Source organism: Eulemur rufifrons, chromosome 2, assembly GCF_041146395.1.
Source record: "Eulemur rufifrons isolate Redbay chromosome 2, OSU_ERuf_1, whole genome shotgun sequence".
In the NCBI taxonomy this organism is placed as follows: domain Eukaryota; kingdom Metazoa; phylum Chordata; class Mammalia; order Primates; family Lemuridae; genus Eulemur; species Eulemur rufifrons.
In genome coordinates, this window is record NC_090984.1 from 7,849,785 (window position 1) to 7,877,297 (window position 27,513).

General features: G+C 52.9%; 1 protein-coding gene across 6 annotated transcripts; it reads right to left on the minus strand.

Annotated features, from left to right (window-relative positions):
* Positions 1-4,292: 4,292 nt before the first annotated feature.
* TPM4 (tropomyosin 4) lies at positions 4,293-26,484 on the minus strand. 6 transcript variants are annotated; one of them, XM_069477240.1, is made up of 9 exons: positions 26,333-26,484; positions 20,661-20,786; positions 15,621-15,754; positions 12,940-13,057; positions 12,311-12,381; positions 11,311-11,386; positions 9,266-9,328; positions 9,111-9,180; positions 4,293-4,928 (listed from the first exon to the last, which is right to left on the minus strand). In XM_069477240.1, the coding sequence occupies exons 1-9, from the start codon at positions 26,444-26,446 to the stop codon at positions 4,846-4,848; spliced, it is 855 nt and encodes a 284-aa protein (XP_069333341.1). In that variant the 5' UTR covers positions 26,447-26,484; the 3' UTR covers positions 4,293-4,845. The 6 variants fall into 6 exon arrangements, with proteins under 6 accessions (XP_069333341.1, XP_069333344.1, XP_069333342.1 ...); XM_069477238.1 differs by lacking the exon at positions 4,293-4,928 and adding an exon at positions 5,212-8,085; XM_069477243.1 differs by lacking the exons at positions 20,661-20,786; positions 26,333-26,484 and adding an exon at positions 20,161-20,397 and having other exon boundaries at positions 15,621-15,648.
* Between the last annotated feature and the right edge of the window lie 1,029 nt (positions 26,485-27,513).

Below are 27,513 nucleotides of genomic sequence, written 5' to 3' on the forward strand. Positions count from 1 at the left end.
CCCCGCCTTCTTCCCCCGACTCCGGGGCGGCCCCGCCCCGCCCCTCTATGGGAGAGGGAGGGCAGGGAGTGCCGCCAACGGCTCCGCGCGCTGGCAGCCTAGGCGCGAGGCCTGGGGCGCGTGCGCACGCACGCCGGGAAGACCGTTACGTGCCAGCAGAGGGCGCACGCGCATTGGGGGGGGGAAGTGGGTGTGTCTGTGGGTCCCGCCCTCACGGCTCGCGCAGCCGCAGTGGGCGCCGAGGGGAGCGCGGGAAGGCGCTGCAGTGCCGGCCGTATTGGCGGCGTGGTCTGGAGACCTCCACGGCGGGCCAGCGGGAGCCGGAAAAGGAAAGAGAAAAGGCGCCGGTCACAATCGAAAAGTGGCCCCCTGGAGGCGTGGCCCGGGGTCTCGGCGCTGGCCAAGGGGCCCATTAGAGACACCCAAGGCCTCTGCCACACCTGCGGCTTCACCGCCACAAGCTGCGCCCGGAGGCGCGCGGGACTCCCGGGGACCCGCCCTCTGGCCTAATTAGCGGTTGTCCGGGCCACTCTCTCTGTCCTTCGCCCAGCCGGTCCTCTGAGGCGGCACCCGCCGAGGGAGTTAGCAGGTGATGATTCTAGGCATTATTCAGGAGCATTTGGTTCTGTGCCTGGCAATGCTCTTAGCCCTTTATAAAAAATACAAAATATTTAATGCCCACATCAGCCCAGAGAGGTAGGTATTATTGGTTTTTTTCCTCCCGTTTTATGGTGAGAAGACTGAAGCCAGAGGAGGCAAAGTGACTTTCCCTGGGTCCAGCGTGGAAGGTTGGAACGCGAACTCAGGAGCCAAGACTGGGCCGCTGGCGCGTGCTACTGAAGGCGCTCGGGACTTGCCCGAGGATCCGCGGAAAGGTGGCCTTGCCTCCTCCCTCCCACCTCAGCTCGTTCTTTTCCTAGTCTGGCTCCGGTTAAGAAAGGCTTCAGCCAGAGCCCCTGACCACTTTGGAGGCCCCAGCGTCTGTGGCATTTGATACCCTTTTTTTTTTTTTTTAAAGGCTGGTCAAGTGGATTATTTGATACTCTTGACCATCTTCCCAGGGTATTTTTTTTTTCTTGGTACTTTCCCCGTTTCATTTGTTTGTTTCCTCTGGCACCTCCGCCTCCCCTTCTCTGGGTCCTGCTTCTCAGATTCCATTGCAGTCTTCTTTTGGGGTCTCTGCCCCTTGGATGTTGGTGTTCTTCATGGTTCTGCCTCTTTTCACTGTCTGGGTGATCGCATTCATTGCTGTGGTCCTGACACCTCCACCCTGATGATTCTTAAGTTTTTTATCCATAGCTCAGCCTTCCCCCTACGTTCAACTGCTTTCTGGACGCCTACCTTTGGATTTGTCAAAGATTATTCAAACTCAGTACGTTCACAGCTGAACTCATCTTCTACTCAGGCTGGTTTGTGGGGTTTCCTTCTGAGTGAACCCAAGTCATCTTGGACACCTTTCTTACATCTCTCACATCCTGGTTCTTGAGGAGGCTCTGCGTTGCTCTTGAATCTTGCTCTTTCATTTTCATTGCCACAGTCAGCGCATCACGTTTCTCCACTGGCCATTTTCTCTTACCCAGATTCCACTCTGCAGTGGATGTTAGCTACTGCCTAAGTATGCTTATCTAGTATCCCTCTGTGGTCTCTTGGCAGGGTAAAGTCCAAAACCTTTCCCTTAGCATACATCCCGCACAATCTGGTCCTAACCTCACCCTGTGTTCCACCCACACTTCATGGGATTGGGAACACCCAAGATCTGGGACAGGTCAGTTTAACATTCAGCACTTCTTTTTTTTTTTTTTTTGAGACAGAGTCTTGCTTTGTTGCCCGGGCGAGAGTGCTGTGGCGTCAGCCTAGCTCACAGCAACCTCAAACTCCTGGGCTCAAGCGATCCTCCTGCCTCAGCCTCCCGAGTAGCTGGGACTACAGGCATGCACCACCATGCCCGGCTAATTTTTTCTATATATACTTCTAGTTGGCCAGATAATTTCTTTGTATTGTTTAGTAGAGACGAGGGGGTCTCGCTCTTGCTCAGGCTGGTCTCGAACTCCTGACCTCGAGCGATCCACCTGCCTCGGCCTCCCAGAGTGCTAGGATCACAGGCGTGAGCCACTGCGCCCGGCCTCATTCAGCACTTCTTAAGCGCTGAGCCACAAGGATGACTAAAACAGTATCCTGAGATTGGATTACGACCCAAGGGGGTGGGGAGGAGGGAGCAGACAGACACACAGAGGAGTGACTTCAATCTAGTAATGCTAGCGCACTTAGAGGAGGGAATGACACTTTACTGATTGACACCCCCTGTACCTGCCATCTAAACAAGCTAACAGTGTCAGCTAAACATTGAATTGATATGAAGGAAGTGTTTTAATCATACTGGATAAGAAAAAATTGTTTGGAGACTGCACTGATGTTTTATTGATTGGTTGATTGTATTTTAATGAGACAGGGTCTTGCTCTGTCACTGAAGCTGGAGTGCAGTGGCATGGTCATAGTTTGCTGTAGCCTTGAACTGCCGGGCTCAGGTGATCCTCCCACCTCAGCCTCCTGACTAGTTGGGACTACAGGTGTGTGCTACCATGCCCAGCTTTTTTTTTTTTTAATTTTTAATTTTTTAAGATTTTTAGAGACAGGTCTCCCTACTTTGCCCAGGCTGGGCTCTAACTCCGGACCTCAAGGGATTCTCCCACCTCAGCTACCTGAGTAGCTGGGACTATAGGCACTGTGCCTGGCTGCATTAACATTTTAAAGGATTTCTTTTCTTCTTCTGATTCCCTACTTCCCCTCCCCAGCATAAAATCTTGGGGCACACTATCAAAGCAATTCAGGTAGTGAAACTGTAGTGGTCTTCGGACACTGTTCTCTCAGTTCCCTGTCATCCAGTCAGCTAAGTTTTAAGATTACTTTCTGCGGATCACTTCTTCTTCTTCTATGGCAGTCACTGTCCTGGATTGAAACATTTTCCGAACTTGCCTTCCTGTCTGTAGTCTACCCCGACTCTAGTCCTTCCTGAAAATGAATGCCAAGTGGATTTTCCTAATGTATTGCTTTGATTCCTGTACTCCAGTCTTGAGTGGCTCTCCACTCCTGACCAAATGAAGTTCAGGCTCTCATCAGCGTGGAACCAGCCTACTTTCCAGTTTTCCTACTTCTGCTTTGCATTATATGTGCAACACATAGAAAGCCTTATTCACCCAGGCAGGCCTTGTACTTTCCTAACTCAGGCAGCAGAGATCACCTGCCCTGCACCTCCCTCATCTATTAAAACCCTATTCACTCTTCACAGCCTGGCTCAGGCAGGGTTGGGGATAACAAAGGACAGGGGCTTTTGCGTTACTGAGGTCAAGCGCTCTCATCTGTAACACAGTGATCATAATCCTTATATTGTAAAGTCATGGTGCAAAGCAAATAAATAACACTTGCTAAGTTCTTGGCACAATTATCTTCCCTTTCCATCCCATTAACATTTGTTGAACCAAATGCTTTGTATGTCCCCACGCATTCTAAAATTCACACAAATTGTAGTTTATGTAAAAATTTATTTGACCAAAATGTAGAAAAAGTGATACTATTACATATGATACAGTTGCAAGAATCTAAAGAGAAGTGTGAATTTTATTCAATTGCACAATTTGCTAGTGTATCTCCTGGGTAGTGTGATGCTTAATAAATAGGAGTGAGGGGCAGGGAACTCAGATAAGCTAGAAGCAGGGTGATTTTCAGTCAGACTTGTAAACTTGATTCGGCCCCCACACTTGGGGAATGTGGAATGTTTCAGCGCTGAGATGTTAACTGAGAAAACAAATGTAACAAAGCCAAAATGTGCAGCCCGGCCTACAAAATACTCCATATCCAGTTTAATCAGGAGTTTCTTGGTCTTTTACTAACTTGGTCCTGAAGAAGGCATTAAAGTCCTAGATAAGTAATTCTTCAATTTGCCATTTTCTGAAGTATGGGAATGAAGTTGGGCCAATTTTTTATCTCTGCTCTGCTGCCAGAGAAGCCCCTTCTGCTAATAGAAAAAAGCCCAGTTTATTGATAGCAGGCAGTCTTTCTGATATAGCTGACCCGAACAGGACTGAACTCCACCATATTCCTGCTGAGTGGATGGCATTATATCTGAGCAGAAAAACATGAGTCATTATTGGACTAAGACACTTGGTCCTCAGAGAACAATGTTAGAAGCCTTCAGAGGAGAATGTTACATCAAGGGTCTAGCCAGAAAATATCTGGGCAATTATTGCAACTATTTCCCAAGCATTCTCATACTTGCTGCTCAAGAGGATGTTTGCTCTGCACAGTGGAGTGTGGAGAAGGGCCAGCATGACTAGGTTAATCTACCTGTGGTTTATGACTTCCCACAACAGCGCTCCCTCCCCGTTCTATTTGCTCTGGATGGAAAATCCCCACCCGTGTGATAGTCCCTAGTCTCCTGTAGTTTGACCAGTGGTGACCCAGAAGGTTCTATTCTTCAGCGTTTTAAATTGGTCCATGACTAGATATTGGAGGCTGTGTTTGTGAAAGTGTGGGGTTGTCTGTTCTCCCAGGAACCAAATGTGCCCTCAGTCTTGAGAGAGTATGCTCAACATGAAATACCCTGCCTACCTTAGGAATAAATGCAACTTAAGGAAAAAAAAAATAGATCTGAAAAAGCTGGTGCCATTTGAAAAAAGGAAGGAATTAGATTTAACTGGTGCTCAAAGCTTCTCTGATACAAAATATTTGGTCATAATTTGCTTGACATTTCCAGCAAAGCGAAGATGCAATAACAAAAGAAACTTCTTACAAGAGAAGAGAAAGACATGGAGCTCTGGAGTTCTGTTGGAACAAGACTCTTCTGTTTGGTTATATACAGTTAAGTTCGTTTAGTGTCTGATCCAGTGTCTGATGTAAGCCCACGTTCTCTTCTTTGGCCTGGGCAAGTTTTTCTGGTGAGGATTAAGAGTGGGAGGAAAATAAATTAATAAGCATCTTTGTTAAAGGAAAAATAAAAAAGGCTTCTAAACCTCAAGCTGCCAGAGTGAAAGTCACAGCAGAGAAAATACTTTGTATTTCAATTATAACAGAACACCATGGACCAATAGGGACCAAGCACCAAATTTGGGAGTCAGAGTTGTAGGATAAAACACAGGATGTCCAGTTAAATTGAATTTTAGATAAGCCACAAATAATATTTTAGTATAAGTATATCCCACATGTTGCATGAGATATACTTTTGCCAAAAAATTTATTCATCGCCTATCTGAAATTCAAATTTAACTTGAATTTTCATTTGCTAAATCTGGCAACCCTAGAGTCAGAATACCCGAATTTAAGTCCCAGTTGTACGACTGAAGTAAGCCATTTAACCGTTCTAGGACTCAGTTTTACCATCTGTCAAATGGACATAATATAATACCAATGTGTGCTGTGGGGGTTATTATGAGGAATAAATGAGAAATGTTTCAGAACCTATGACTTGCTGCTACACAAACATAAGATTTTAGTCCTAGACATGGATGACTTAATACATTATTCCCCTAGTCTCAGTTTATTAGACCCTGAGCCTTTGGTAGGAAAATACAATCCTAAAACGCATCTTTCCTTTGGAGCTTCTGGGAATGGTTGTTTAAATTCCGCATATTGGTGTTATTGTGTCTGTGTATCCACAGCAATGAGGTCAAACCCCAGGTAAAGGCAACATGACTGAAATTTAAGCCAGACTGTAGGCACGTTATCAAGCGATTGAGCTGATGAAACCAAGAAGAAAAAGAAAAAGATGCATTGAGAGCTATGCACGACAGCACGAGAGAACTGTTTGCAGAGTGACGGCCGATAAGGGCTAAGGCCAAAACTCATTACAATACCGGAGGAAAGCAAAATGCCTCATAAAATGTGATGTGATCAGCCTGGAAATGTTCAGGAAGAAAAAAATGCCTGCAGAAGATGGCAGCCTTTGCTGCAACGACTGAACCTTTCCTTTGACAAGGCACTTAACAAAGAAATCAAGTGACTATGACTTGGATCCGTCAGAAACAGAACGGTGGCCTGGGCCTGTCTAGTCTGGGTGAATGTTAACTGAATGCTGAATGTATGAGCCAATTTCTCCATCATCTCATTTAAGCCTCACAATAACTGAGGTCTCACCTCTATTTTGCAGGAAAGCTAAGCAGCTTGTTCAGGTTGCACAGCTAAAGCAGAGTTAGGATTCATACCCTGGTCTCTCGACTATGAATCCTGACCACACTTTACCTTGTCACCTGGATTTATTGGCATCTATTTTGTTATTAGGTCTGAGATAAAATTACTTTCCCTTGGGTATACAGGACCTGTACACCAGGGAGTGAGAATCTTGGGGACCATCTTACAATTCTACCTACCACAATTTCATTAATGGATGGAAGAAACGGAAGACACTTTGGTCTGAAAGTCAGAAGAACTGAAATCTCGTTGCTAGCTAGATGTTGGACTTTTCGAAAATCTCTTGACTTCTCTGAACAACTTTTTTTTTTTTCCCCATCTGTGTAGTATGATAATTGAGCCTTATGTTTCAGTATTAAAGATCAGTCTGTGTTTTATTTTAATGTATTATAGTTAGGAGAATATGTTACTTTATGCATCTTAAATAAAATGAATCTTTAAAAAAAATTACTTTCCCCGTAAAGTGTTCGTTGTCCTTGAGAATTGTCATGAGGCCCACAGACTATCAACAGGTAGAAGCAGAACTCCATAGCGTTAATCTCTGAAACTCCACTTAGGTGCTTAGGTAGGTAGAATGACAGGATAGGCAGGCTGCATAGTCATTTCAAAGGGTGGAGGCTACAAATGTCCGGAAAAATCCCGGGAACAGATACAAAGACAAAGCAAACAAAAAATAGCCCCCTACACAATCTGTCATCTTTCCAAGGGCATACGTAAGGCAATGTGTAAGGGGAATGCTTTTTATAAAAGCTCAGGATGAGTGGCAGTTAGGAACAGGGAGAGACTCGGCTGGAAAGGTGCAGGTGGTTTAGGGGAGATGCATTTTGGATTTTCTTGGAAAAATCTGTGTTTTTGATCACTAAAAGTATGACCTTTTAATTCCCACAGGCCAACCCTATGAGTTGTTACGAAACTAAAGCAGGGTTCCTGGTTACAGTTAACTCGGGTATGAAGGGAGACAGTTGTCAGCATCTCAGGCAACTTTGGAACTCAGTAAAGAATCACCCACTTTTGTTTGACATCACAGCAGTTTCTATTCCCTTTCCCTGTCAGTAGGATGTTCTTTAATTCCTCGTACAGTCAGTTTCCTAAGGGCTGGGTGTGAAGGTGAACTTCACTGGTGAACTTCCTCCCAGGACGGGGAGCTGGATAAATGTTCCATGAACAGTGAAGACGTGGGAAACCCCAGTCACCATTCCAAGAGTGTAACACAGAGAACAAAAGAGAAAAGGAAGAAGGAGACCAAAATGCCACTGCCGCTATTTGAATTCGCAGCTCAAACCCCATTCAAGGGTAGCCTCATTTTAGACACAGGCTCGCTGGTCTTTGCAAGTTCTGCTGACTCTTAAGCTGCTAAGAGGTTGATAGGGATGAGCCTCCATTGAAAAAATTTCTATTTAAGGAAAAACTCCTGGCACGCACATGCAGTGAGCTAATGCCCATTCGAGAGCGCGTGCCAAACTGGCTTTTGTTTTTGCCTCTTCAGAAAAGAATCACATAAGCATAAGTTTCTTTTCTGTAATGAGCTCTTCATCTGTGAGCGAGAGAAGGCTAACCAGCCACTTTTTGTTCCAGCCACGGTCAAGGGCACACAACTACGACTCAAAGGCGGCAAGTGGAGAAAATGAAAATGAGAGGGCATGAAGATGAGGACTGCCTGTCTTTATTGCGGCCAGAGGTCCCAGACACATCAGAAGAAAGCTTGAAAGATCAAACCAGGAGGCAGGCCACTGGAGCTCCCAGAAGCCCACGGGAGTGTGGGCACCACAGTGAGAAGGCAGACGTCAGTACTGCTAGGACAGAGGGCCGCACCCTGGCTGCCCCTCAGAGAGGTCATGTCGTTGAGAGCACGGGCCAGCTCCTCGCTGATAGCTTTGTACTTGAGCTTCTGAGCATGTAACTCATCTAGAGGGCGGAGGTCCCCAGGGAGAGAGTTTGGAAGAAGAGGTACAGGGGACAGAACACGAGGGTCAGGATGGAGTGTCACACACGAGCAATGAGAGGAAGAAAAAAAAAAAAGGTGAGAAAACAAAGCATGAACTAGGAGAAAGTTGTATCCTGTGTAAAACAAATAGAAAAACCAAAAGGTGTATGGAGTGATTTCTGAGTGGTCGGCGGTTCTGCAGGGGATTAGCCATAATGAACCTTTAGAGGAGTGGTGACTGGAAAAGGACAGAGCTCTGCCCCACCGCCCCCCACCCAGCAGGGTATTTCTGATTTCCAATGATGTCACCCAGTCCAAAGGTTACACTTTGGAATGGGGCATTTTTCCTTATATGGAAACCTCACTTCCCAAACCAAACACTGGGGCCTGTGGGGCTGAAGAAGGAGTTTTTGCACCCTTTGGCGGGGGTGGGGCAGGACAGGCAGTTTGGGAGATTTCATGTGAACCTCAAGATCTGGAATTTCCGGGCTATATCATAAAGAACACGGGACAGAATTTTCAAAATTGGACCTCTCCAAGGAATTCTGGGGTATGTGGGCACCAGGCTTGCAGACCAGAGTCTTTATTCTTTGTATTTCCGTTTTCTCATCTTGTGATAAGCTTTGAGCTCGCTGGGAGAAAGCTTCTGTAAAAATGTAAGGCATTTAAAAAAAAATGCAAGGCATCTCTCAGAAATGAGCAAACCGAAGGAAATTCTAAAGACTTTTTTTTTTTTTTTTAAGTCAGAGCCGTATTGTAGTTGGGTCTCTACTCACACGTGCAGCTAATTCAGCAGAGAGATCATACTTTCTGGAAATGGCAACTCAAGTCTGAATTTGATTTGCACTGTCCCATTCCCGTGCTCCAGATGTGACATCACTCTGCACTTCACTTTCCTAAGGCGAACAAACCCCAACTCAACCCCTCCGCAGACATCTCCCAGCTGTTTGTGGACGTGTCACAGAGGGAGGGGACCCACAAACATATTTAGATGGTGATTTCATACCTTCCAGGTCATCAATTGTCTTTTCCAGTTTTGCAACCGTCCTCTCTGCAAATTCAGCACGGGTCTCAGCCTAGAAAGGAAGAAGGGAGTCACCATCACCGTTTCACGGCCAGCCCCAGAAGGAACCTGCCTTTGGTAGGTGCGATCACACTCACCTCTTTCAGTTTATCAGAAAGAAGTTTAATTTCTTCCTCATATTTGTCCTCCTTTTCGGAATACTGTGGGAAAAACCAAAACATTGCTTTAAGAAAAGGAGGGGAGAGGGGGAAAAAAAGCATAAAAGAAGGCAGGTTCTCTATACCTCGGAGAAAAGTGTGTGCATGAAGCGCTATAAACGTGCCTAAGAAGCAAAGTAGAGGCAGGGACCTTCCAGGCAGAATTATGTGTGAAAGGCAGAGAATCCACAGCAGAGCCCTCCAGGGGGTGTTAATGTAAAGGCCTGGGCTGGTCACTTGAGAGAAAAAGATGATGAAGACGGGGCAGATCATTGGAAATACAAGCCCCACCCAAGGCCCTTCCCAGCGGCTGGCCCGGCCCACCCCCAAGGTGCCAGCCACTCCCCGAACATGTTCTGGGCACTCCTACCCCGGCCCTTGTCTATAAATGTGGCCTGTCCCTCACACGGAACATTCCTCTCCCCAGGACTACCTGTCAGAAATCATAGTTGTCTTTCAATGCTCAACTCAGATTCACAGTAACTAATATTTACTAACCGCGTGCCAGGGTCCAGACAGTCAGCGGCATCACAGCTAGATGCCCTAACTCCCATTTTATAGATGAGGAAAGAGTCACAGAAAGGTTATTTGTCTAGGGACACGTGGCTGTTAAGTGACAAAGCCATGACTGGAGCCTGACTCTGGAATCTGTGCTCCCAGCCATCATCGGTCACCTCTTCTTGGTAACCTCGTCGCAACTTTCCAAGATCCCTCTGTTGTATTCCCAGAGCAATCTGTAACTTGGTCAATCTCTTCCACTAGATTAGACTCTGAGCTCTTTAAGAGCAAAAGCCAGACTATTCACAATAAATTAGGGTATACTTTAAAATAACTATTGTTGGAATGTTCCTAACAGAAAGAAATGATAAATGCTCGAGGTGACAGATACCCCGGTCACCCTGATTTCATTCATATACATTGCATGCCTGTATCAAAACATCGCACATGCCCTGTAAATATATACAACCGTTAGGTACCCGTAATAATTAAATATTTAAAATTAAAAAGAAAAAAAGAGCAGAAGCCATATTATTGCCGTAACACCTGTCCTTCTGGCCCAGGGCAGCGTTTGTTCTACACGTGGGCTGCATTTATTCCTTACCTATCCTAGTATCAGATATATGCCAGGCACAACGCAAGTAGCAGGGACACAGCTTTGAACAAGACAGCTGTGGTCCCTGTCCTTAGAAACTCTCAATCTAGCAAGAACGGCATGCAATTAATTGGGTAATTATAATAAATGTGATAAACCACAATGATAGGAAAAGCAGCAAATGGGGCTACACAGTAGAGAAACACCCAACCGAGATGAGAGGTCAGGCAAGGGGTGATGCTTCAGCAGAGGCCGAAGGGACGAACAGAGAGAGGTTCATCAAGCAAAGGGAAAAAGGAAGGTCGCGCCAGGCTGCGTGAACAGCAGTTTCAAAGAACTGTAGGTGGTGGGCGATCCTGGGATGTCCGTGAAGCTTCAGTGCAATGCCACTGCGGGGACGGAGGGGGGAGTGAGGAAGACACGCGCTGGGGCAGACAGTGGGTTGGGCGCGGAAGAGTGTGGACGTTGCTCCTGGTGCAGCTGTCACGTGACAGCGTGCTGGGTACCGTTTCAGCCCCAAAGCCCAATCCCACCTCCGATATTGCCGTTCCACCTCTGCGATGGTATTTCTGGGGGAGCCAGGGGGTCCAGGTGGGAGGGAGGCTCTGTGTGCATATGATTATGCTCAGATCTCCCTAAGAGGAGATTCCATCTCCATCCTCCTCTGAGATGGAGGTAAAAGATGCTGCGAAGACCCCAGGGAAGAGGACCCGAGAGCCTGCAGGGGAAATCCAGCCACCGGACAGCCCTTTCTGTGGGGAAAACACTGGCCGCTGGGCACCAAGGCTACTGGTCATGAATAAAGGTCAGATTCCTGATACCCTGGCATGCTCCCGTGAACCCTGGCGAAAGGAGGGAACGAAGTCCAGCGAGCCACACGCCAACCACCCACCTTCTCAGATGCAGCCTCGAGCGATTTCAGGTTATTAGTGACATTCCTGAGCTCTTCTTCCAGGTCACCACATTTTCTGCACAAAGACAAAGGACTTTTTGTGTCTTACCTCCCTTTACAGCACACAATCCCCCTAAAAGCAGTTTTCAAAAGGAGAAACCTACGCTTCCCTGGGGGGCCCCCAGCAGGAATGTGGGGAAAAATGTTAATGCATTTTTCTGAGATGCGAGGCTGTGTACTTATCAACACCCTGTCATACCAGGCAGAGGCGAGGCAGGCCGAGGAGGATTTGGAGGGCCGTAAAGCACTCCTGGGCTTCCGCCAAGGGTGAGGCAGCAGGGACTTGTGAAATCTATGATTGATGAGGCGGGCTCTGGAAGGTGTAGGAATGAGACAGAGGGCAGGAGGCTGGGAGATTGTGATCAGAGTTTACACCGGACATTCCAGCAAGCCAGCCCGGAGTGGATCTGTGAAACCAGATCTCTCTCTGCACCGCGGGATGCTCAGTGGTTGAATTCCTCATCTCCCAGACCAAGATGAGAGGCGTTCTGTTTTCTCGGAGTTTGCAGGATCCCGGTCAAGCGTCTCACCTTCCCCCCAGGAATGAGTCATGGCCAAACACTGACACCAGGAACAGAGCATTCAAACACTGATGGGCAGCCTGCCTTCCTTAGGGCAGTGCTCTGTCAAGCAGGCACAGCCTCCTAAGATCTCCTCCCCGGGGAATGGGAATTCTGTGCTTCTCTGCCGCCACCTGCCTCACTCCTACTTCCCAGTATCTTTGTGGGAACAGTCAACACATGGGCAATGCTTCCCAGGGCAGTAAGAACAAATAGTTGCCACCATCAGCCGTGAAAACAAAAAGGAGGGAAGAGCCAGGAGTCCCAGATACCAGGAGTCCCAGATACCCCCGTCAGCGTCAATTCCCAACACAACCAACTCCCGCACGCCATGCCCAGGGAGCCGAGGCGTCCCCACTCGGTCCCGTCCTGCCACTCACAGTTCAGACACCTCTGCACGCTCCTCTGCCCTTTCCAGCTCGCCTTCCAGGATGACCAACTTACGAGCTACCTGCAGAGACAGAAAGGCCCAACTGAGACTGGTCCCCACCAGCCGCGCTAGTAGGATGCGCGGTGCAGGCAGCCCCGCCCCGCCACGACCCTCTGTAGTGTGGACCTTTCTGCTGGTTTTTCAACTCAAATAGTCCTGGGGCCTGGAGGGAATGCTAATTCTCTTCCTTAGGCCCCAGGAGTGAGGCAGACAGGGGGAAGAAGAGCTGAGTCACAAAAGTGGGCAAAAGAGGGACCGAGTTTTCCTGCTCCGAGGATCCACAGCTGGAGACCATAATCCTCAATTTTTCGCCAAACTGTGCCAAAACACTCAGCTGAAGGAAGGACAAACGTGAGTGGATCAGTTGGTTTTCCCACCAAGTGACAAGTGTCCCCAGGACTTCTGGCAGGGTGGAAGATACAGTTTCCCAGCCAAGCGGCTGTCTCTGCAGAAACAGATGTGCACACAGAAGGACAGGACCCAACCCAGGGCTTCCTGTGGGGGGCCCCCGGCATCCTCCCTATCAGCAGATCCATTTCCGCCCACATCCCGCCGCTGCCACCCGCCAGCGCCACTCACCTCCTCGTATTTCCGGTCGGCCTCTTCAGCGATGTGCTTGGCCTCTTTGAGCTGCATCTCCTGGATCTCCATCTTCTCCTCGTCTTTCATGGCCCGGTTTTCTATCACCTTCATTCCCCTGCAAGGAGCAGCCTCACCGTCACCACCACTGTCCACGCTAAAGCCCTCACCCACCTCTCATCTAAAGGCGTCTCTGAATCTACCACACTGCAAAGATGAAAACCCTGCAGGCCCTGCCGTCACCAAGCTCACGGTGACTTCATCTTTATTTTTTGAGAAAGAGTTCCACTCTGTTGCCCAGGGTAGAGTGCCATGGCATCAGCCTAGCTCACAGCAACCTCAAACTCTTGGGCTCAAACAATCCTCCTGTCTCAGCCTCCCAGAGTGCTGAGATTACAGGCGTGTACCACCGCGCCCAGCCAAGTTCATCTTTACTGATCGCCAGGCACTGATCTTCGCGACTGCCCTTTGAAATAGGTACATTATCCCCATTTTACAGATGAAGAAACTGAGTTACAGAGAGAGGATAAGTAACTTGCTGAAGGTTACAGAGCTGGGACTCACAGCCTGGCGGTCTGGCTCCAAAGTCTGTGTCCCCCTTCCATGTTCCCCTCAATAACTCGTAACGAGGCGCACTTGTAAGCCAGCAGTTGCCACAACATGATTAGAGGTCTGTGGCAGCTGGCTGTGGACATGTTGAGGAGCAGTGGGGGTTGGAGGGTAGGTCACAAAAGGCTTTCCAGAAGAGGTGACATTTATGCCCGGCATCCAAGGGTAGGAAAAGCATCCACAAATGAACAAGGAGGTATTTTGTGGGGAGGGAGAACTGCACATCTGGGAACTGGCAGGGGGTTCAGAGCTCAGGGTGGCTGGAACACGGGCTGGGTGCTGAGGGTTTTATGCCAGGGGAAAGGACCTGCTGGAAGGTTTCAAAAACAGGAGTGAGCAGAAACCAGCATAGTGGATGGACCGCATGGGAAGACCAGGTAAGAGGCAGGTTCCAACAGGCAGGGGGTGAGGAGGGCCAGAACTAAAGTGGAAACATCCAATCTGGAAAGGACAGTGTCCTGGGGACAGCTGGACCCCTGCTACACCTCAGCTGGCTGACCGTGAAATGTGTCATGAGTCACCTTGGCCGGCCCTGCTTGGAATGGACAAAGTAACATCAGAGACCTCCAGAGAGGCTCCAACGTAGCGTGATGTGTGTCGTTCCTGCCCAGAGTGGAGGACTATATACTTCTTGCTGTCCAAGAAACACTTCCATGTGGGCTGTCTGTCACTCCCATTCTCAGCTAACTGTCAGAAGCAGCCTCCACACCTGTACCAGGCCTTGCTCCTCAACAGGTGAGTCAGTGTCCGCTGGGATGTTTATTGTTGGAAAACCCTTTGTAGCACTCAGAGTTCAAAGCGACTAGCCCAAGGCTGCGTAGTTGGTGGCAGTGGAAGGACTTGAGTCTAGATCGTCCGGGTCCAAGTGTAGAATTCTTTCTACTGAAACACAGCAGCCTCCAACAAGGGTGTCACCAGAGGCCTCTGGTGACATGATGCAAACAAGCTATTGGCTTCCCAGGCTCTCTTGGTTTCCCAGTAGGGAGGCCCTTGAAGTAAGCATCCTGCCAGGCTGGGCACACGGGCAGCAGTGATCCAGGCTCCAGGCGCAGCCCCGAGCCCTCCACCACGGGCTCCTTCACACTTCCCCACCCTGGGCTGCCACCTCGCCCTCTGTCCGGCGGCTGAGGCAGAGCCTGCAGTGGGGTCTGCTCCCTCCACCCTGGCTGTGCCACTACATAGGAAGAAAGTCCCAGCTCGGGCAACAGGCAGTCTTTAAGATCCCCTAGTTGGTTTCTAATCTCTGGTAACGGTTACAATAGCACAGTGAGAAACGAATCCTTTGGAGGAGTTTCAACTGGAAAAGCACGGCGGATTCTCTTGGGTCGAGTGAGAACCCTGGTGTGATGGCGTGGCACATACGCCACGGCCACTGGCCCGGCCTGCATCGCTGCCGCACAAGGAACCCATTTACCACCACGCAGAGGCCACCGCTCCTGTGGGCCACACAATCTGCCCTCAGTCTTGCCGAGCCTGTGCCCAGGCGTGCCCGAGAATGACCCCGCTCGCTGCTGGGGGCAGAGCGCTTTGCTGGAGGCCCGAACACACTGCAAACGCCATGGGGGTGAGGAGCACTGTCCAATGCAAGGACATTAACGGTGGTGGTTTGCACATGTCCCTAAAATACAGCTGTCACCACCCAAGAGGCAAAAGCTCGCCTGACAGCGTTGCTAACTGCCACCTCCGCAGACAGCCCGTCCCAACTTCTCATTTCCCTTTCTCATATCACCCTGAAACTCGATGTCTTCAGAACACCAATGAGAAGTACCGTGGCTTTCAGAGAAACTGAGAGAAGCAGCACTTTGCAAACTGACCACCATGGACAGTCACACTTGCAGTCTTGCGTCCGCCCATTTTTTGGCCTTTCTCTGCCTGTTGGAAGTTTTCCTTCATGGCCACCATGAGGACAGACATCGCTACATGCGCTATGATGGTTTATAAAGCGTTTGTTTGCAGACACGCGCATGTCCACGTGATCCTGTCCGCTGTCACTCCAGCTCTGGGAGGTCAGTAATGCAATCCCCATTTTCCAGAAGTGCACACTGACGCCACCAGGTTAGAAGCGTCCTTACCTCTCGCTCTCATCCGCAGCCTTTTCCGCTTCCTCCAACTTCTGCAGGGCCGTGGCCAGCCGTTCCTGAGCCCTGTCCAGCTCCTCCTCCACGAGCTGGATGCGCCGATTCAGAGCTGCCACATCACCTTCAGCCTGGGGAGGTCAGAGGTACAGCCAGGTTAAGAAGTATCAGGCCAGCCACCAGTGGGAACCTGCCCTGCGCCCTTCCCTCAGCTAACCCGATTCCCCGCCGAAGCCTACCAGGAATCCAGGCCATCGGCAATTCACACTCTCTTGTCTGGAGAATGTAAAATTTCAGTATGATTTTCCCTGACAATGTCAGGGAACATCCACCACTCAATGACGACAGGTGAGTGTCCCAGTCACATCAACACAGAAGAGAGACAAGTACACTGTGTGCTCCAAGATGGCAGTGCTGGTCTCTCCAGCAGCTCATAATAGACCCAATGTTAGTATAACATGTAATGTAGGCTCTTCCCTGAAAAAGACACACAGTGCTACCACACAGAGGGTTCTGGGGCTCACTGTGGGATTCCTAGAGTCATCAGTAGCCTAGCTCATCCTGTCCTATAAGATCTGCTCCCTCTCATCTGAATGGCAAGATACATGCAAGAATATAGAAGCCTCAGTTAAATGGTGACCATACAATTAGCAAGAGGGGTGGGGAGGAGGCAGCCTAGGCAGAACACCATCCTTAGCTAAGCCTGGCTGACAGGTGATGGAACAAAAAGGTATGAGAAAGGAAAGAAAACTTGGTTACGGGCATGGAAGAGATATCCGAAGAGCACTATTGGCTTTTCAAGGTGTTTTCACCTACAAGGAAGGAGGTATGGTAGAGTGCATAAAAACAGGAACTCTGGGGTCAAAAAGTGCTGGGTCAGAATCCCAGCCTGTAAACCCAGCACTCTTGGAGGCCGAGGCGGGAGGATCACTCGAGGTCAGGAGTTGAGACCAGTCTGAGCAAGAGTGAGACCTCGTCTCTACAAAAAATAGAAAAATTAGCTGACTGTGGTGAGGCACGCCTGTAGTCCCAGCTACTCAAGAGGAGGCAGGAGGATTGCTTGAGCCCAGAAGTTCAAGGTTGCAGTGAGCTGTTAGGAGGCCACTCTACTCTAGCCTGGGCAATGGAGCAAGACTCTGTCTCAAAAGAAAAGAAAAAGAATCCCGGCTTTGCCAATTTATAGCCATGCGGAGTTGGCTTCACTTTTCTATCCCAAAGCCTGGTTGCTATTTGCTGCTGTGAGGGCCGTAGCCCAAGGCGTGGCATTGCTTGCCCCTGGCAAGAAGGGCAGCTCTTCCTGCCATGGTTTCACCTCATTGAATCCTCACACCTCTCACCCATTTTACAGATGGGAAAACTGAGGGGTCCTGCTAGGTGAAGCAGTTTTGTTCAGTGACTCAGATCTGGTAAGGAATTGCCTTTTGAGTCCCAATCCAGGGCTCTTCCCCTTCTGAACCTACCCCCTGAGTCCTACAGGGGCTTCGAGGCCAGACAAGTTATCCAGGGACGTCCACCCTTAGGGAGCAATGTTGAAAGTTGGCCAAATGGGGCTGCACCGAAGGTTGAAGGTGCAGGTGAAGCTACACTAGCTTCTTCCTATCAGGACAAATAAGGAATCTCTGAATTGGGGAAGGCTATAAAAATTAATGGGACACCGCTCCCTCCCCTGCCCCCTGGGTTAATACAGCAAAAAGAAAAAAAAGAGAGAGAGAGACTAGAGTGGCTGAAAAGCACAAGTAGAGAAGAGTCAGGAAGGCTTCTCAGCCCCAGAGTTCTAGAAGCGGACAGAGAAGACCCCCAAAGGTGTTTCTGATCGCAGTGTCCTCTGAAACACCAACGCGGAGAATCCTTTAAAACCACTGGTGAACTGTCTTAGGACAATGTCCCCATCCAGTCCTTCCAATGAGTGGGTGCCTTTTTCATCCTTTTCAACTGCCTAAATCCTAACTCCTCCTAACACTGCCAGCAACTGGGGCAGGAACTGCTTTTTATTTCTCTCTCAACAGTTTTTAGTACAGTTACAAAATTCTGCAACCGACACCACTAATTCCAGAACATTTTCATCACCCCAAAAAGCCACATATCTGTTAGCAGTCAAGGAACTGATTTTTAAGATCATACCGAGGTGCTTGATTCATGAGTCTTAAAAAAAAGAAAGGTGAGTAGCTGTTATGTAGGAAATTCTGAATCCTGGCAACCACGATTTTGGCAGATTTTCAACCGTCTGGAACCGAAAGAGCTCTGAGATACACACGCATATGTGCATACCTACAACATATATATGTATTTTTGAAAAACTGCTAGTCACTGCTAGTCATTTTGGGCTCCACCCCTTCCTGCAATCAAAGCCTTCCACACTCTACAAAGGATTTCCCTTATAAGGGAAAAGAGGCTTGCTAGATACATGTGGCAAAGGAACAGGAAGATGTCGGTTAATCACACAAAAATCTAAACGAAACCAGCTGTCGGGAGGCAGGCCCAGAAGTCTGCCACACGCCGGGCTCTTGGCTTATTCCACAAGAGACCGAGAGAGGTTTTTTCCCTTGGTCTCTTGTTTCAGTTCCTATGCCCTGGAACCATCTCTGGCTTTCCCTCTTCTGACTGAGAGAAGCATGCTTTGTAAAGTGAATGTTGTAAGAAGTCTTAAACTTTCCAAAAACAGCTTCCCTCCCAACTGGACCATCCCAGTCCCAAGTCTTGGCTCGCGGCTGAGGGCCATTTTGAAGCAGAAGTAATTGTCCTCCAGCGAGATGACTTGGGATGAGATCAGAGGGAGAGGGGGAGAGTTCCGTGGGTTACATGTGTGAAAGAGGCCAGACCAGCTACTGTTTGAGGCTTACACGGGGTTTCTGCTGCCTCTTCACGCCAAAGGATCCCTAACGCAGGATTAAACGCTCCAACCCGGGCCAGTGGCCTCGGGACGAGGGAACAGCCGCAGTCTGGGCTCTTCCCAGCCTTGTCGGTGCACACCCCCAACTCCATCTGACCCGGCATCGTTTACACTCTGGGGTCCCCACCTTGAGCCCCGGTACTCAGCTTTCCCAGCCCCTGGGCTTCAACCCCATCTCCCCCCAAACACAACTTTCTTGCTCCCGACTCTCTGCTCACCCAGGTCTCTTGTCCCAGCGGAACTTATTTATTCTACAAGACCCTCCTTGCACAACCTCCATTTTAAAGCCTCCCCTGTCCTCAGCTGCTTGGCGGCCTCCCTCTGTCACACAACAGAGCACAAAAAACTCCTGGAACGCAAACCACACTTCATCAGTCTCATTTGTCTGCCCGCCCCCTTGCCTCCATTAGACTGTGAACCCTTCCCAGGATCAAGGGAGGGAAGAAAAACCACAAATTGAGCACCTACTATGTGCCAGACTCCACGCTGGGAAATCCTACTCCTAGGACCCTCCCAGCTACTCCAGGGGTTGGCATTAGTATCACCTCTTTTACAGATGGGGCAACACCCCCAGAGATGAAGTACCCAGTGATACAGCTGGTAGGTGGTATGAAATGGGATTAGAATCCAGATCTGTCCCAGCCCCAGGCGCTGCCACCACCTGTCCTGAGAGACAGGGGATGGCAAGGGGGTGGTGAGACCCCCTTCCTCTTTCAGACCTATTATCTATGTTAGGCACACAGCAGGCGCTCAAATGACCGTGGGTCTAGGGCCCCCCCTCTCCCCTTGCTAACATTCCAGGGGCCCTCTGGACGCAGGCGGGGTCTCGCAGCCCTAGTTCCCGCTGGGACCAGCTGGGGAGAGAAAGGCAGGCGGCTCCGGGATGAACTTCCGCTACCCCCCCATCCCCCGCGCCCCGCCTGGAGCAGACACGTCGCCGCCGCGGCCCTGGGAACGGTTGGGAAAGTTCAGCCGGAGCCGGGAAGCCGCCAAAGAGGCGAGAAACTGCGACGTTCCCCGCCGGCCCCCCAACCCCACCGCCGAAACCCGCGTGGGCCGGTCAACCCCCAGACAATGGAAACTCAACGTTTCCATCCTCATTCCCGCCTCCAGGTCCAGTAGCGGGCGGGTCCCCCCCCCAGCCCGGGATCCCGGCGCCAGTCTCCAGGCGGAGCCGGCGCGGTGCACCCCCTCCCACCTCTCCACCGGGGATCGCGCCCCCCCTCGGCCCCATCCCCTCATTTCCCGCTCTGCCGGCCCCGCCCGGCCGGGATGCGGCGCCCCCTCCCGCGTGCCAGGCCCGGGAGGGAGGATGGCAGCGGAGAAAGGGGTGCCGGGTGCGGGTCCGCGATTCGGGCGCGGCCGGGCGGGAGCGCGCGCAGGCAGGCGCGGATGGGGCGGCGGCGGCTGGCGGGAGGGGAGCGCGGGAAGCAGGCGGCGCCCAAAGAGGGGAAGAAAGCAGGGCGCGGGGCCGGGGCCGGGGGCTGCGGGCACGGGGCAGGGGGTGCGGGCGCCTGGCCGGAGTGTGCAGGAGTGCGGGGCCGGGGCCGGGGGATGCGGGCGCGCCCTGGGGGTGCAGACCCGGGCCGGGGGTGCGGGCGCGGGGCCGGGGCCGGGCGCTCACTTTCTCGCGCCGCTCGCGCTCGCCGTCTAGCTCCCGCTGCAGGCCCTGCGCGCGGTCCTCCGCCTCGTCCGCCTGCTGCTGCAGGGCCTGGATCTTGCGTTTCACCGCCTCCAGGGAGTTGAGGCCGGCCATGGCGCGGAGGCGCACGCAGCGGGCGCTCGGCTCGGCTCGGCTCGGCTCCGGCGAGAGCTGCAGCAGCCGCGCCCCGGCCCCCGAGCCTTTGCCTGCGCCGGGGCCGCCCCCGCCTCTCCCCGCCCCCGGCCCGGCTGCCGTCGGGGCGGTGAGGTCACCCGGCCCGGCCGCCGACGTCAGCACCGCTGGGGGAGGGCCTGACGTCGGCACCGCTGGCCGCAGCTGCTGGAAAGTGCCCCTTTTCGGGACTTATTTGGAGAAAGCGCCGGTAGGAACCGCCTTCTCCTCCTCCTCCTCCTCCTCCTCCTCTTCCTCCTCCGGCGCTTCCCGCCCGCCCGAGCCCGGGATCCCGCCCGTCCCTGCCGCGGGCGCCCCGGCGCTGCGCACGCACGTCGGAGGCCTTCTTCTCCGTCAGCTCCAGCTTCTCCTGCGCTTCCTTCAGGTCCTCGGAGTATTTCTCCAGCTCGTCCTCCGTCCCTTGCAGCTTCTTCTGGAGGTGCGTCAGCTCCTCCTCCACCTGGGGACAGACGGGGGGACGCATCAGCCGGGGGCCACGACCCCGAGGTGCGGGGTTGTCCCCCATAGTCACAAGAGTCCCCGGTCTCTCTCTCTGGGCTCAGTTTCCCCATCTGTAAAATAGGTTAACAATAATATGCACCATTCAATAAATGCTACAGGTTAATATGGCTTTCACATCTTCCTCCCTTGCCCTGGGGATCTGCTGTTCTTATCCTTATTAGAGACCCCAGTGCGCTTGGGGACTCATTTACAGTTTTGGGAAATTGAAGTGCCTACACGTTTGCCCCAAACACGTTCAATTTTGCATTCCAGTTTCAGGGGTGCAGGCTCCCCGCGATCCTGGGTTAAGCGGAAGAAGGGGAGTCTCATTCTCTGGGCCTGGATCCCCACTACCCATTCTCAGCCTATCTCCTTCTGGTTCTGCCCACCTCCCAGCGAGCAGAGAAACCTAAGGAAAATGTCTGCCCTTCCCCCTGCCTAGAACCTGCTATGGCTCCCCATTGCCCAAGGCAGTGGTGCTCAGACTGTCTCACCAAAATACCCTGAAGCATTGAAGGGCTCAGACCTAGCCCCCCTTCTGGGTTTTGGGGGCTTGGCTAGAAGAGACCCATCCCTCAAGGATCACTTGCTTTGGAGGCTCAGGTTAAATCTTTTAAATGCTTGCCTATTTGGTGTGATCATCATGATAAAAATGTCCCCTGCCTTCCCCCAATTTTCAGTCCTTTCTGTTTTTCCTTCAAGTCTGCCCCCACCCTCCTGCCACCCCCAGTCTGAGAAGCTCAGGTCTGTGGGATAGAAACCGTAGCCCCCCCTCCCTGGGCTGGGGTGGTGTCGTCCAGCTCCTGCCTTGATCTGACTTGCGTCTCAGGTTGTTGACCCCGATTGTGTCCGTTATCCCAGGGTGGCCAGGCAACCCCACTGGGCCCACCTTCGTTCTCCTGCCTCCTCGCAGCAGGAGGCCCAGAGAGGTGGAGTGACTTTCCCCAGGTCACGCAGTGCAGGATTTGAACCCACTTCTTCTGAACACGAGCCTGTTACAGACTGAATGCTTGTGTCCCCATCCGCAAATTGATATCGTGAAGCCCTCATCTCCAGTGCGATGGTGACTGGAGGTGAGGGCTTTTGGGAGGTGGTTAGGTTTAGGTGAGGTCACGGGTGTGGACTACCCCCCATGATGAGTTTTGCGCCCTTGTAAGAAGAGGAAGACACCAGAGCTCATTCATCCTGCTCCATGTAAGGACACAGCAAGGTGGCGGCCATCTGCAAGCCATCTAGAGAGCCTTTGCCAGGCACCAAATCTGCCGGCACCTTGATCTTGGACGTCCAGTCTCCAGAACCGTGAGCAATAAATGTCTATTGTTTAGGCCAGCCAGTTTATAGTGTTTTGTTATAAATGCCTGAGCTGACCGGGACAATGCCCTTGGCCCTGTCCCTCAGCAGTGTGGCTGTCCTTCCTCTGTAACTTGCTTCTCTTCTCTTCCTTCCCAAAGAGAGGGTATGTTATAAAAGCTGCACCTGCAGTGTCTAGACCAAGTTCTGGATCTGGTCTGGGTTATGCGCTCACCCCAGAGACTATGTGCAAAGCATACCAGGTGCTCTGTGCCTGTCTGCACCCGCACACCAGCGCAAACTCTTAAACGGGGCCCCTGCCTCAGGGCAGTATCAATCATCTAGCTCCCTGCTGCTGAGCTGGGGGATGGGGGAGCAGTTGGGAGAGGGTGGCGGCAGAGGCTGGGGTTCTGGCTGAAGTCACTGGGGTGCTCTGCAAGGATCTCTAGCTGAGGTGCTACAGACAGCAGGGAGGGCTGGTCTTTCTGAAGTTTACCAGGGCACCCCAACAATGTCCATGAATCGCCGGGGGCGGAAGACAGGGCCCAACCCAGGGCTGATAGCAGCTCCAGCCAAAGTCATGGTCCACAGGGCCTGAAGTTGACCTCCAGGAGGTTTAGGGAGGCAGAGGGGGAGCCTGGAAGCTCGACTCCAAATCCCAGCCACATGGCCCCTGTTTCCTATTCTGGCCTCAGTTTACCCATCTGAAGAATGGAAGCCTTGAGGTGGTAGTCTCTGAGCACCCTGGCAGCTGCTTCTGAACTTCTCCCTCCACTGAGAAAACGAGCCAGTTTCCTTAAAGACGTTTCACAGGTCAGCCCTGACCCAGTGTCCACCGACTTCCTTCCAGATCTGTGGATCACAGCAGGGGGCACTAGCTGTGTGCCCGGCACAGGACTCTCTTCACATATAAGAAGAGTGAGTGCAAATTTGACAGCTCTGGACTCATCAGGGTTTAAAGATAGGTTGGGGTTTCGACAACTTTTTTGGCAACGTTTGGATAAGAGGGCTATCGGGTATTTAGAATGTAATGTGCCAGGCGTGTTACAAATATTATGTCACTGAAGCCCCGTGCTACAGGAGGGCAAACTGAGACCCTGGATTAAGGGGAAGGGGCTTGCCCAAGGCCACACAGATTGGGGGTTTGAATCTAAGCTGGTTTGCTTGGCTAGGGGGCCGTGCTGTACCCACCGCCCAACAGCCCTCCTCCCCACTTTCTGCTGGGAGGACTCCAACTGGTCCTCCACACCCCGTTGGTGGCCCACCTGCTTCCCTGAGGGCTCTCCCAGCCTCTGTCCCACCCTCTGTCCCAGCCCTGCCCCCTGAGCTGGGGACATCCGTGTGTGATATTCTGTCTCCCCCAGCCTGGGGGTCGTGGGGGTGAGGCCACTGTGGGCCCCAGCGTTGGAACACTGTGGGGAGTTTGCAGACTGGATCAATGACACGCTAAACCCCTCAGTGGTAGGTAGTGGTTGTGAAAAATAAATAGGACCGACATGCATCAGCTTCCGTTCCTGCTGCCCGAGTTCCACGCACAAAGGAGGTGTGGGCGTGTGTAGCCTTTCCCTGGCCAGTCATTGTCCTCCTGTGGGCCTCAGTTTCCCTGCCTGTGAGATGGCCAGGAGGATCATGGACTGCACACACCTTAGTCCCTGCGCATGGGGCCCTAGGTCAGGACTGCAGCAGGATGTGGGGTCAAAGACCAGCTGTGGAGGGTGTCACTGCCCTGGGAGGGGAGTGGGCAGGAAGCGGCTGGGCTGGCCTAGCTTTGTCCTGTTCCCACACTAGAAGGACAGCGCTGGGAATCGGGACTTTTCCAAGTGTCCTCAAAGGTCAGGCTGGCCCCCAGACGTGCTGTCTCTGGCCTCCTGCAGCTAAAGGCACCCTAGGTAAGTTGAGTTCCTCACCACCTCCTGCCCCTGTTCCCAGGCAGGACGGGCCCTCCACCCTGTGGGCCTCTGGCTTTTGCTTCGGAGCTCTGGGATCTTAGGTCCCGCATCCAGCCATTAGAAGACATAGTTTGTCCCCATTTCACAGATGAGAACACTGAGGGCTCAGAGAAGTGCAGGAAAGTGCTCTTTTCTGAGTCACAAAGCTAGAAGAAGCCCCCGCCCTGATTTGAACCCAAGTCCACCCCAGTGGGTGGCTTTGTGGGAAAAAAAATTATAAAAAGCATAATGAAAAGCCAACTGGAGTATGGAGAATCTGTCCCTACCTCTTTGGCCACACAGTTGGCTGAAGGCTTTGAGGATCCTTCCCTTTTGAACTTGTGGCTGCCTTTGGGGATTAAGCTGTATCAGTCATTCACATCTTAGTGAGAATTAGAGCCATAAACTTACTTCTCTCTGACTCTCTGGCTAAGCCCATGGTGTGAGGGCTAAATGATGGCTGGAAGCCAGCAGTCCAGGGGCCAGCACAGGATGGACCTCTGTGTTTGCCAGGGAGGGGCACAGGGAAGGAGGAGGGAGTACGTGGCAGGGGTGGGGCTTGGCCTGTGCAGATGTGTCACAGACTCTTAGAGCAGTCCCAGGACACTGGGGGATGGGGCCAAAGGGGAAGTAGGGCGGGACAGGAAATACACCCACGTTTACCAAGCGCTTGCTCTGTGCCAGGCGCCGGGCCAAGGGCTCCACCTGCACAGTCACCTCTGATCCTGCTGTGGCGGCAGCGAGGGAGGTACCACTGTTATGTCCCCATCTCCCACATGTGGCCACCGAGGCCCAGAGAGGTGAGGGCGTTCGCTCTGGGGCACCCAGTGACAAGCTGCAACTTGGACGTGGCCGGTCTGAGCTCAGAGCCGCTGCCTTCACCTGCCGAGCTGTCCTGGCGCCTGGACTGGGCAGGGCCGGGCACTCGGTGTCGCCCCTCCTGGGTGTCTCCCTGGGCTTGTCTGAGACCTAGACGCTCCTGAGGGCTTGGCAGTTGACCTTGGGGTGTGGTAAGCCTTGTGGGGACTCCCTTCCTTCCTGCCACCCACTGCTCCGGCCACCAGACCTAGACGACTGATGTCTGCTGTGCCCCAGGCCCCTGCTCACTGCCCCTCCGTTAGCTCCTCGAGGCACCCGATTGGCAGGGCCTCCCGGGACTCTCATCCCCAAAGCCCTAGGTCTGTGTGAGCTCCCGGGCCGCTGGGGGATGGGAACTGGCCTCCCCGCCCTCTGCCCGCCATGGGCCGCCCACCTCCCCCTGCCCCCAGGCTTACAGCAGGGACGGCAGGGGCACCTCGGATCCACAGGGACACGCTGAGATTATCAGGCTCACTGTCAACTCTCCTTCCGCCCTGGCCCCCAGGCCCTACCCAGTCGTCCCCTCAGCGGGTCACAGCCCTGGGTCCCCATCACACACCCAGGCATGGGGCCACCCTCCTCGGGTAGCTGCCGATGTGGACCCCCAGGCTCCCGTCACAGGTGGGTGCTCCCGGATACACGGGCACAGGGCCACCCACGCTCGCGCACAGCTCTGCGCTGCCGCGCTCTCCCCGGAGTGCGCATGCGCGCGCGCGCACGCCGGCAGAGACACGCCCATCCAAACACACACGACGTACATGCCAACAAAACCCACCATCCCCCCGACACACAGGCGTGTGCCGCCACAAACACACAGCCACCTCGACACATACATTCAGTCGCTGCCATGCCACCGTTTGCGCAAGCGCACACACAGCCACTCTTCCCCCCACGGGCTCACACTGACACCACCGTCTACACAGTCACCAGCACATCCACGCTCTTTCACGCCCGCTTCCCGGCAACCGCAGGCCGCAGCCCCACACTCGCGCCTGTCCCGTCCGCGCTCGTTCTCACGGTGACCTTAACCCCCGGCCGAGACACGCGCACACACGACACGGGCGTGTACGACACAGGTGCACACACAAATGCCCATACACAGACACGCTTGATTCCACTGTAAGAAAATCTAGGCCAGCCCCGAGTACACAGAACACCCGTCCCTGTCCTGCAAACCGTCTCACTCTCACCCACCTCCCTCTGTCCCATTCACTGTGTTCCCAATGGCCCTGCTGGACGTGGGGATCAGTTGTCACCCCCCTTTACCGCCCAGACACCCCACTCCAGGGAAGGCAGCGTTGCCTCACTCTTTCTCCGCCCTGGTCCCAGCAGGTTTCTGTGCCGCGCACCCTCGGCCCCACTGCCTGGCCTTCCCGGGCAGGGGACCTGGCACAGAGAGGGCGCGGCCCGGCGCAGGAGGGCGGCTCACCTGCTTGCATTTGTCCTCCGCGGCTTTCTTGTCTGCCTCGGCCTGCTCGGCTCGGTCGATGGCGTTCTCCTTGTCCAACTTCAGCATCTGCATCTTCTTCTTGATGGCCTCCATGGCTGGGCGCTGGGGTGGGTGGCGCAGGCTCAAGGGGGTGGCTGCTGCGGCCCGAGTGAGCCTCGGAGGGTGGAGGAGAGGCCCTTATAGCCGGCCGGGGTGCACCGCCCAGCAGCCAGGCTCGTCTTGGAGGAGGCCCAAGCCCCGGCCGCCGGGCCAGCCACCACTCGCTTGCCGGGAGGACTTGGCCAGCTCACCGGGCGCCCCACAGCCCGCGCCTTATTTGGGCCTCGGATTGTCTTAAAGGGAGGGAAAAAAAAAGGGCCTGCACCGTTTCCATTTTTAACCTGGTGACACAGGTCCTCTGTGGATATGCAGGCACAGTGCAAGCCAGGAGGGACCCGTGGCGGCAGAGCCCCGGGGGTGGGGGCGCTCCAGGTGGCCTCAGTTTCCCCATCTGTCATTGGGAGGAGTGAAGAGCACGTATGGGTGGGTGCAGAGTCTGGGCGCTATGAATTGGGGAGGCTCCTGTCCTCCTTTCCCCTCTCCTCGGAGGCGGGGGGGGGGGGGTCAGGCCTCTCTCTGTCCTGTCTCCTGCTGCTGCTCCAGGAAGCCTTCCTGGATTACCGCCACCTCTTTCTGTGGGGTCTCGTTCTCATCGTTTTCTGCCTCTGTCTCTCTTTCGATGACTGTCTCTGTGTCTCTCTCCATGTCTTTTTCTGTCTTTCTCTGTCTCTGTCTCTCCTGCCCCCTGCCGTCCTCCTTAGGTCCCATGTTCCCCTCCCTCCCCTGCCCAGAACCTGGCTGTGGCTCCCCAGTACCCACAGGAACAGGACACAGCCTCAGCTTCTCGGCTCCCTGCATAGACTCCTCCCTCCACCTCAGCCCGCACAGGACCCCGACTTCCCACCGCTAGGCCTTTGCTCTTGCAGACCCCCGGCTTGCGGTGCTGTCCCTCTCTCCCTCCAGCAATGCCGGGCAGGATTTGCTGACTTCAGAAAGTTTTTTTCATTCGTTCATTCATTCACTCCACTGAAACAGGGTGCTGCTCCCGCGCTGTGCCTTGGCAGTGCGTGCCTGGAAGGCAGGAGCTATTACTACTATTGTTATTATTCGAGCATCATTTT